The sequence below is a fragment of the Varroa destructor genome, unplaced genomic scaffold (assembly GCF_002443255.2).
Source record: "Varroa destructor unplaced genomic scaffold, Vdes_3.0 BEIS01000003.1, whole genome shotgun sequence".
Lineage (NCBI taxonomy): Eukaryota > Metazoa > Arthropoda > Arachnida > Mesostigmata > Varroidae > Varroa > Varroa destructor.
In genome coordinates this window covers 18,215,607-18,226,724 of record NW_019211456.1, presented here as the reverse complement: position 1 = coordinate 18,226,724, position 11,118 = coordinate 18,215,607, and the positions used below count along the sequence as shown (strand labels likewise).

The 11,118-nt window shown below is 39.9% G+C and overlaps 1 protein-coding gene across 1 annotated transcript; it reads right to left on the bottom strand.

Moving 5' to 3' along the window:
* Positions 1 to 1,479: 1,479 nt before the first annotated feature.
* On the bottom strand, positions 1,480 to 6,546 carry LOC111246447 (uncharacterized). Its single transcript, XM_022796038.2, has 2 exons — positions 5,879 to 6,546; positions 1,480 to 2,644 (listed from the first exon to the last, which is right to left on the bottom strand). Exons 1-2 carry the CDS (start codon positions 6,476 to 6,478, stop codon positions 2,090 to 2,092), a joined length of 1,155 nt encoding a protein of 384 aa, XP_022651773.1. The 5' UTR covers positions 6,479 to 6,546; the 3' UTR covers positions 1,480 to 2,089.
* Positions 6,547 to 11,118: the final 4,572 nt, after the last annotated feature.

The following is an 11,118-nucleotide window of genomic DNA, read 5'->3' as shown; positions in this document are numbered from 1 at the left end:
GATTTATATAACGTTATAGTAATTATATGTCATTCTAAATTGGTTGTTCTAATAGAAAAAACGAGCTAAGCCGGGCAAAAAAGATCATCTCATCAAGTTTAAATCATCAGCTTTTGAATTCTTTCTGCCGCGTTAGCATTATTGCTTTAAGTATTATTTAGAATGGTTGGCTATAATAAAAAATACAACGAATGTTCTAAACGTAACACTCTAGCTGCCACTATCCGAATTGATTAAGCCTAAAGGGTAGAAAATCTCTAAAAGGTTTGATCCTATAACAACCTGCTATTTATTTACATAGCGAAATTTGCATTTTCATCACTTAGCGTATCGCGACCTGTTTAGTTCCTTCGTAACTTAGTCTAGTTCCTTAGTAGACGTCACACTTAAAACAGATCGGCCCAACCACTTAAGTACACCGGAATTATAACAATAAAGGTGGTCAGGTATGACCCAGGGACTTTATTATGGCAATTTAGGGTTAGGGTAATATGGAGATTAAACTGTTACGTTATTACGTATTATGAAACATTGGCAGGAAAAGTGCAAGCATTTTAAAAATGTTTCCTTCTTTTATTAGATTGGCCTCAAAGTTGGCTAATTAACCAACGACGGGTGTGTTATGGTTCCATGCACATGTGACTCTGAGTAGCGGCATTTGCGACTTCAGAGCGACGGTCAGCATCAAACAATAAATTTTATTTAATAGATCTGCGACCCACGAGCGTGTGGATAGAAGAGAACATTTATGAGTCAATAAATTGGGAGAATCTGCTGTTCAATCACAGTACTCCACCTGCCAGTGTAATCCTAGTGAATTTCTTAAATAAGAGATGATAACTGTAACATACTCTATGTGATAAAATATCAGTCCGTTTCGCTTAGGCGATTTCCGAACGTTTTATTTCTTCTGACTAGATATTGAGCGTCATTAAATTTGGTTTGGCCCCACGGGAATGTTTAATTATAGCGTAGCGGCGTATCTAGCCTAGCGGGTATATAATTAACGTTTTAACAATAATTCTAAGAACATACATTTTGAGGCTAATAAAATATATAGTTTAAAGCCATTTTTAGCTTAAAACTACTATCAAAATTAAAATTAAGTGTGCCCAGTTTTGTTGTTGGAAAATTTAGGCTATCGGTTCTTACTGTGTTGGTCAACATAACAAATATTTGGTATAAAGCAAATTATTTTCCATCTATTTTTTTTTAAATTATATTTAGAAAACGGAATATTTTTGCAAATCACTGTGCAGTTGTTTATGGTGGCTTATGTTCGACGTAAATTTGTAAAATTATTTGCTGTTTTTGTACGTATTAGAAAAAATACGTCGAAATTGGAAAAATATCTCTAAAAAATCCCTCTGCATTTTCTCGTCCAGCTTAAATGTTTTTTAATTATTTGCTTGGCCTGCCAAAATTAACTGCTGAAGTATTAAAATAAAAGATTCAGAAATTTAGAAAGAATATTCACGATTTATAGATCACTATCAGTATTTTTCAGTTATCATTTATTAAATATGTCAGCTGTACGAAAAATCATCACATAATCGATAGAAAAAAGATCATTATTGTAGGCGTCTCTAATTGTATAGAGAGTAAATATCATGAACGTAACATAATCTACGCTTTATGTACATCACAATTTTAAAACTGGTACACGATCACCAGTGAACGTGTGCAATATACAAAAGGACTAAAGAATTCATATCGCTACTATGAAAAAGAAAAATTGAAAGAATTGAAAAGGCTAAGTCGTGTTGAGATTTTAGCGTAGGAAAGACAAAGTAACTGATATAATCCCAAAGGATCAACAGTATTTGAAGTTGATAGAAGTGATTAAAAATAAATAGATGAAACACGATCGGAACAACTCATCTGTTTTGTTCAAAGAGTTTTCTAGTTACAACCCGTCTGTCCAGGGGATGCCCAACGGGGCAAAAACGTTGGCTGCGCACACGAGAGCTTTCATGTTTGGGACGACCAGAGGAACAGCATAGTAAGCAGCAATAACGTAGACTGAAGCGGCAAGCTGGTGGCCATAAATGGTCACTGCTATAGCAGCTACACCAACAGAGTTCGTCATTTACCAGGGAGTGCCGGAGAAGGTGAACACGTTGGGGACGTAGTTAGCAGGGATACCGACGGAGGCAGCCACAGAGGCGGTGTAAACCGGAGCGGTCAGACCTGTAGCGTAAGCCGGAACAGCAATAGCCGGGGATGCTATAGCGACAGGGGCAGCATGCGAGGCAGAGGCAACAACAGGAGCGGCAGCAATAGCAACTTTAGCAACGGGGGCGCCGTTGTAGGCGGCAGCAGCAGGAAGGGAAGGAGCGGTTCCGGGTTCATTAGTCGACACCGAGGCGCGGAATCCAGCCGCATCAGCAACATAGTTCACGGTACGGATACGACCATCAGCATCACGAAGTCCGTACGATCCGATTTTCACTCCGAGTGCATTGCCAGATTCTTTGCGGAAGGTCCCGCCAGTGGCGTGACCCTCATCGTAAGCAAAAGCATAGTTGCCGAGTCCATCCTCGGAGCGGTGCTGAGACGAGGCTCCGGTCGAGGCGATACCTGCAATTCCAGCATGGGCTGTAGCCACAAAGGCAGCGATACAAATGAAGGTCTTCATTGTTACTGTTCAGTGCAGTCTAACTGAATACAATACAAAAAGAAATGCGTGTATTTATAGTAACGTGTAACAGAATGCGCCATAAGACGATATTCAAAAACTCCTGTAGTCGACCGCAGGCTAGGGCCATGCCCCTCCTCTCAATGAATCAACGATACCCTTCCAGCTAAAATAGATAGTGTATGGGCATCTTTGCTGCCCTCTCCTGGCGATCCGTTAGCCCCATTTTTCCTTTCTTTGTATCTCATCGATGCAGTCATGTGTGCTGTTGTTCCACTGCGCGATATTCTGGGTCCAGGAGAACGTCCTTGTTTAGGAGCAAGAACCCTGTAAACGTAATTTTGTCTGGACAATTTTTAAGGGGGCAAAGGTTCATATTAGATATTGTCGCAGATTTTTTACTGGACAGATATTTATAATAGCAGTGTATAATGAACTGAGATGATGAAATATAAATGTAAACTGGGGGTTGTCCGCATTGAAGAATTTAGTATTCCAAATCTATATAATTTTCAGTTGTGACTTAATATCACTTATATAATGATTAATTAATGTAATTTATAATGACAGGTGAGTATAAACTGAGATTCGACTGTTTTGTGAACCAGTCATTAGAATAAATTGTTACAGCGAGAAAAAGTCATTGTGAAAATTACTTATGCTTGAATTACCTATGCTTGCTTATGAACTGCATCTCTCTACACTCGTTGCTTATATCACCTAAAATTACGGACTTTTAGCTTTTTAAAATGTGCATGTAGATATAGAGAGTCAGTGGACATTTTTCGTGAACTTTATACATTTACATACACTGCACGGGGCGTTTCCTCCGTTGACATTTACCATAATAGTTGCACTTGTACCACTCGAGTTTTTAGCTTGTGACCGGCCTATCTTAAAATTTCTGCGTGGATTTGGACGCGACTAACCAAGCTTGAAGATGACAATGTTACTTTTACGCCATCTCCAAAGTAAATAAGTAAAATCTCGATACGTGACGAACGCTTTTAATCTTATCAAACACAACAGAATATAAAAAATGATCTAGTTTTTACAAACAAAGGTAACCAGGAGGAGAGAATTATAAAGCAGTATCTGCAAGATAACTTTGTCGTGTCGATCAATCAAAAATTATTTTATGAACCTTGAAGCAGCCTCTGATCATGAGTGGTAGAGATGAACACATAAAAAAAATTAAACAACACTCTCATAGGTTGTGAGAATAGGTTAGGTTGCTGAATACAAAGGAGTATAATATGCAGTTTTAGAGACATAAGCTGCAGTCTTTGACACTATATAAGTGAAATTAGCTGATTATATAATTCTCAAATCACCTGATTGGTTGAAGTCAGTCATTGATGTTTAATAGGTAAGAATTTAATTGGCAAGAACGGTAACTCATTTTGAATATATGAACTCGGCCATTTTACCTGTTGTTTTCCCTTCGAATTACCGTAAAATAACCGTTACATCGATAATGTAACGGTAATGTATTTACTTACTAGCCAGAAAAACACAGAGGTGGCTGATCATGACATGAGGATCTGATCATAGACATAGTTTCAACTTCCAGCAAACATCCGAGCAGTAAATAGGATAGTAAATATAGTAGAAGCCCTTTCTCGAGCCCGGTTCATGACAAGTTTTTCAAGCAGTACTATGCAGCGGTAAGGCGATTTGTCGTAAATCGGATACTTGATAATTAGTTAGGAAACATGTATTTAGCAACTAAAAATTAATTCATTATTTTTTTCAACGAAAATCATGATTTTGAATCTTTAATTCGATCCTGTTGGTATTGCGTAGAAATTTTTCTTATCCTTTATTCTCTAAAGTTGGAACCTTTTGAGTAACTTTAGTCTTTCAATCATCTTTATCTGATTTAATGATTTCGAAGCGTGTATATCATTGCGTATTGGTTGCGTCTTCATTTGGTAACTCTTTATAGCTTGATAGAGAGAGCGGTAGTTATGGAGAAATACCGGGGCAGCCTAATTCGGTCTAACGTACTGGGTTTCTAGTTCCAATATCGCAGTTCAGCGACGAATCGGCGTCGATGTCTTGCTATCAACAGATCAACAGCTTCTCGTTCTTGATTCAGACCAATCTCTCTATGTTTCAAGTTTTACATTCTGTAACGCTGTAAACGTTCCATCAGATGGCCGGCTCTTAGCACGAAACGAAATATGTCTATGCCCGGGCTTGAACCTGGACCACATTTTATGTAATTTCCATCGTGTTTTGAGTACCTCTTCTTCGCGAAAAATATCTGCTTTGTTTGTTACCGTAAAATATTAAAAAAAAAAAAAAGTTGTCGTAGAAAATAATTAGATGAGCTCTATGAGAGGGCAGTGGTACAATTTAGTTTCCTTAGAAGAGATCCAGGCACTTCTGCACTGTATATAAAGACGACAGAGTACTGTTTTTCGAATATTTGAGTGGAAGATTACACTCATTTGATGTGAGAACGATCTGGTATTTACTGGTTTATGTATCTTCGTATTCTGAATTATATTTAGCTTAAGCCAATAAGTCAGACGGGAATATAACTAAAATGATAGAATATGTTTTTTTATCTCTGCTTTCTTGCATATCCCTACGCAAAAAAGATATTGTGTACGGATCTTGATTACCGTTAACTTATTTATTTAATTTAATATAATTACCATCAACTTATTCAATTATCAGCAACCCTATAAAAACATATCTGTCCAAAACTGCAGTTCCATAAGCAAACCAATAATTTGTATTGTATTGCATTTATAATAACGTTAGCTGGTTCATAAGATATAGAAAGCATTGCGTTTAATTAAAAAAAAATCAATAATTTATTATACACACAGCAATTGCAGATTGCATCAGCTTCTCGTCGGTGGCTCATACAGAAATAACAGGGGTAGAACAAAAAGATGTCTACAGTTGAAAAGCAATTGTCATGGAAAAAATAATCAAGACGCTGGCGAAAAAAACAAGTACAAATATTTTAAAGATAGAGTAGTATCACAGACATTATAAATGGTTGAGATTGAGACCACATCGAAGAATGAAGTGCAAAAAGGAAGCAGACGAAGTGAAGAACAGGCCACAACTGGTCAAGAAAAAAACGTGACTTCGTAAGAGGTCGATCGTCTTTGGAGGGATCACAGGAAATAAATAGATACCACCACTTCGTAGAATGGTTTCATTACAGACGCAATTTCTATTTTTTTTTAACTTCTTTTACAGACTCTTCATTATTTACCAGGGAGCACCAGAGGGAGCAAATACGTTGGCGGCATATTGGGCGGGAGCGCCAGCGGAGACAGCCAAAGGGGCAGCGAAAGCCGGAGCGGCCAGAGGGGCAGCGTAGGCCGGAGCGACCAAAGGGGCAGCGTAGGCCGGAGCGGCCAGAGGGGCAGCATAGGCCGGAGCAGTAACAGCCGGAGCGGCCACAGCAACAGGGGCAGCGTACGAGGCAGCAGCCACAACAGGGGCGGTGGCAACGGCGACTTTAGCAACGGGGGCGCCATTGTAGGCGGCAGCAGCAGGAAGGGAAGGAGCGGTTCCAGGCTCGTTGGTCGACACCGAGGCGCGGAATCCAGCCGCATCAGCAACATAGTTCACGGTACGGACACGACCATCAGCATCACGAAGTCCGTACGATCCGATTTTCACTCCGAGAGCGTTGCCAGACTCTTTGCGGAAAGTCCCGCCAGTGGCATGGCCCTCATCGTAGGCAAAAGCATAGTTGCCGAGTCCATCCTCGGAGCGATGCTGAGATGAGGCTCCGGTCGAGGCGATACCTACAATTCCAGCATGGGCGGTAGCCACAAGGACAGCGATGCAGACGAAAGTCTTCATTATTATTATTGTCCTTTGCTGCTGCTAGTGTTGCTGTTAGAACCAGTTCTGCTCCCAAAAAGACAACACGCGAGGCATTTATAGCGCTGGCGTCTTTCCCTCAATCCCACTTCCCTGAAATCCGCTGAGAAATGCTACAACAGCGACAACCGCCCTCAAAAGTGCTCCAAAATGTTTGGGCGATGACGGCTGTAGCGGCTGCGGCAAGCAGACCAGCGCTGACTGTCGTGGGGAGAGCGACTGGTGGCTCTGTTACATAGTTGTACTCTTGACTTTTCTCCGTAAAGCCCTATTTTTCTTTCTGATGTGCTGCTATAATTGCTACTGGTTGCAGGGACCTAACTGGTAGTAATCTGTTTAACCCTCCTACGTGTGAAGAGCGCCGTAAAGAGCAAGGTCATCGTCTCTTTTTTCTTTCTCAGAACGGCAACTTCGACGCTACTAGCAGCAGTAACAGGAGCCAGTACCCAAAACGAAATCCGTTCGTATTGAAACGTCAGATTTTAGGGCGGGGCCGACGTCTGTGTGTTGATGATGGAGCTGATCCCCGGTGATTCTGGAACCGCCCGGATCGCCGGATGCCGTCGTTAGCAGATTCTGGCTCATTGCGACCCGCCCCCCCTCCCTTCCTTCGCTGCTGTCGTTGGACCGTTATGTAAGATCTCATATGGTCTTCGAATGATCCGATTCAGCAACGCTGCAGTAACAGGGCTTCTGGTAATGGCCATTGTCGATCGAAACCGCGCTCGCTTTTAGATGGCATTAATCTAGTTCATCTAATGCGCGCAGTCGAAGAAAGGATAGAGAATTGGCTGATGAAACAGACTTGTTGCCACCGTTGTTGTCTATGCTTTCAATAGACACAGATGCCGATTCTGGTATAGTAGACAGAAAGCAATATGCTTATTCATTATGGAAGGGGCTTGCACGCGTGCGTATTCTGTGTAGATCATGTGCGTTGTATTGGGGGTAAGATTTTAGCTTTTTGTTTTTAGATCATATGGATTAAGCACTTGCATTGACCAGACCTTCTGTATCGTTAAATAGTATGAAGCGAGTTTGAAGGTGGACCTTGGCCGCGTCCTCCGGCACCATAAATAACCAGTTCATTGCTCCCATATTCCGAATTGCTGTTAGAGCTAATTTAAAAACAAAATGCAAAATTGAACCCAGCAAATATACGTTTGTATATTATTATATTTGTTTCCAAAATAGATTCGTACTTCGTGGTACTGTTATTGATACCACAGTAAAATTTGTGAAATATAGGGCACCTAAGGATGAATGCATGCATGCCTATAGATTTAGCTAGATAACTGATGGTACACAGATGACAGATCGCAAGGTTTTGACTTCGGCCGATGATTTTTCCTCAAAATTTTGTACAATCAGCCGGTTCGACCCACAATACTTTGAATGGGGATGGCTCCGTAGAATGTATTGGTGTATTCGATGAATATTTTTAACATTTAGCTGTGTATGTTGAGTTATAGCGAGTATATAAAAAAAACGACATTATTTGTCGTCCAATGAAGGCAATGAATGGCACAGTAATAGAATAGTTCAGGCTTCACAAACACACCTATCCTGTCTAACCTAAAAAAAGTAAAGAAATCTGTTTTCCAATGTAACATTCAAAGCACGAAAGGAAATATCAACTAGTGGAGCTAAGTTACGTAATTTTTTTGCTGCTGGATTGACAAAGACCTCATATATCCTCATGTCTGAGTGCACGGTGTTTTTTATTTATTGCAGTTGCTTTAATTAATTAACTGCCTCCTAGTTGGTGCTGTAAGCCTATACAATTTTTTGCAGGTGCATTAGAAAGATGTAGGATACCTTATGTCCATTAACTTTTCCTCAATGCACCAAAACTAACTAACCATAGAGGAGTGACACCATAAGTGATTAGCTGAAGGCGTGTCTGTCCTCTATATGACATCACTAGTTAGATAATACTTCTGCTCGGGGGCTGATTGTGCTCAACCAAGTTTGTTACTAAGGCCTGCTCATTCGCGAATCTGTAAATAAATACCCGCTTATCAAAATATAGTGCTTCTGTTTAGCCGACTGAAATACCGACAACATATCTACTCCAGTCTGACTATGGCAAAAAACGATTTCGAAGACTCACTTCGTACATACACGCTGGAAGTTAAGTTCAAACATAAATAGAACTTAAAATAGTTACACAACGATCTTTGCTTCGCTGGTTCGAGCGCTTGGATTTTTTTCTGTGTTTTATAGAGATACTACTGGAGCAGCAGAAGCGGCTTTTTGTTTCGCATTGTTTTTCCACATCTGACGCTGCCGGACCAAGCGACGTCGCCGGTCCGAGACGATGATTCGCTGTCATGGGCATATCGTCGGTGGTGGATGATGATGCCCTTGGTTTTTCCGATGTTGTAATGCAAACATTAAGGAGCGGTCTGCCCCTGTGAGTGCTGTACCATTTATTTTCGTGTAATTGATATATCCCATATGTACAAAATGTATATATTTACAATTTAACCGATAAAACGACTGCCTGCGTTATGTGTATCGGAAATTCCAACGGAAAACTCTAAAGCACCGGGTCACGTGTTAACTATAGACTTATGCTGCAGTGGTTTTCGAATGGAGGTGTAGTTACAGTAGGTGTATGGTCTATTTATACAGAATAGCGTATATGTAAAGGTAGGAAAAGAAACAAAACAGATGTATACAATTTAGTATTATTCCTCTATTGTAGCTCTAATGTACAGCATAAAATATCTGCTGGTCAGAAGCTACAATCGATATAAAATTTCGACGTCTTTTCCGGTAGAACGTAGGATTCTTCCGGGTGAATTTCACGTGAGGATTAAACATATGCCATTTAGTGTCAACGATTAAATGTTGTATTAGTTTTTTGCTTGATAGAGTCGGTTCCAGGTCGTCACAATGACGACCCACGTCCGCATTGCAACACATTCACTTGCTTCATAGGAGCTCTATGAATCAGCAGTTACCAAACACATTATAGTGGTACGTGTCGAGATTTGACCGGCCTCGCTTTGCTCGTAACGCATAAAATACCACCATCATAGAGATGGTCAAAATGTTCAATTTTTAAACAGACAAAAAAGAAACTAAGTGTAGCCTATAATTATAAGAATAGGCTAAAACATTTGCATTGATATTACAAAAGCTGTGCGAGGGATCAGTTTCCGTCAAAACGTTTTCCGGTCCATTATTATGTGCATTATTCATTTCTTAGTATCGTTCAGTGCTATCGACGCTAACTCAGTCGAATCTAACCTTCGGAGCCACTTCGGAGGAATATGATAAGGCCATGGTAGATTTGAAGGCCTAATTTTAGGCCCTCGTTTTCTATGGGTTTCAACGATGCATACAGTCAACTTAACTACGGAAATTAGCATGTTTGTGAATTGAAGCAGTCTAGTCTATTCTTTTGTTATGTATTCATCTACCCAGTGTAGCTCAATGCCGAAATCCGAAACTGTCCTTGTATAATCAAAATGTTTTTATGATCCGAGGTTTCCGGTTTTGCTATTCTGGTTTGACCATTCTAAGTTGTTTTTAGTTCTTCGGATCTCGCAGGTTTTGGAGAGCCAATTCAGACCGTTTGAACTACAGAAACCGGAAGCAGCACATCGAACATAACAAGCATATTTACCATTTATTCGGCTAAAATTCTAATTTTTAGGCTACAGAGCCGGCTTATTGCGTTAAATCACCGATCGTCTCTCAATCGTAGATAACTTTTGTCTGCTTGAAGGAAAATGACCGTTATCTACTAAAGCAATACGGCCTAGCTTATACGTTTGTACGGCACTTGCAAGAAAACAATATAAATTAATGAAAGTTGAACATAGTTCAGAAACGTTTTTTTGTTCCATTTAAAAAAACACGGCACTTTTGTCTATTGGTACGCAAACGCCAAAAAAACTAATGAATACCAACACCCAGTATCGTAAAAAGTGCACAAAATAACGTTAATCGTTACTGATATTGATATACGTATATACGTTTATAAATCTATAGATGTTTTTCATTCTTATGTAAGTAAAAGACTTGCATAAGTAAAGCTTATCAAACGGCTTTTCTCGAGACCTTCCTGCTATCTAGAAATGTTCCGTTATGTTAAAAACATACACAAAGTAGGCAGGCGTTTTTCGTCACAAACATGAAAACATATGGCGCAAAAACCCAATCGAAAACTGATTCTATACTCGAAATTCGAAATATCTTGCTAATGCCTAAATTGGTTCAATCGAATTTGCACAAGACGAGATCTTTGGAAGGTTTCTTGAGGCGCAAAGGAGAAACTTAATGTTGCGATAGTGAGTTTCGCTAAAAAAATAAGTTAGGAACATAAACGGTCATCCTTATGAACTTTCAGACGTTAACAAAAATGGTCTAGGCAGATGTTAGCATCAAATGCGTCACCGTTCCCAATAGTGGTCGCAGAATCAAGCAAACATTTTGGACTTATTTACTCCCCTATACGTGGTGCAAACGGTGCAATTCTATGGAAGCGAAGTCTAACGGTAACGACAGGAACTTCCCTTAATCTAATTTTTGTGCTTTTTCCTGCAGTTATTTCGATTGAAGTGTGCGTTTCCAAATAAGGAAGGAGGGTAAGGAATTTTGCTTTG

Coding starts and splice junctions, on each gene's coding strand:
- LOC111246447 (XM_022796038.2), bottom strand. CDS start 6,478: ATGAAGACTTTCGTCTGCATCGCTGTCCTTGTGGCTACCGCCCATGCT. Junction 2,645..5,878: donor CTCCCTCTGGTGCTCCCTGG/TAAATAATGAAG, acceptor CTGCACTGAACA/GTAACAATGAAGACCTTCAT.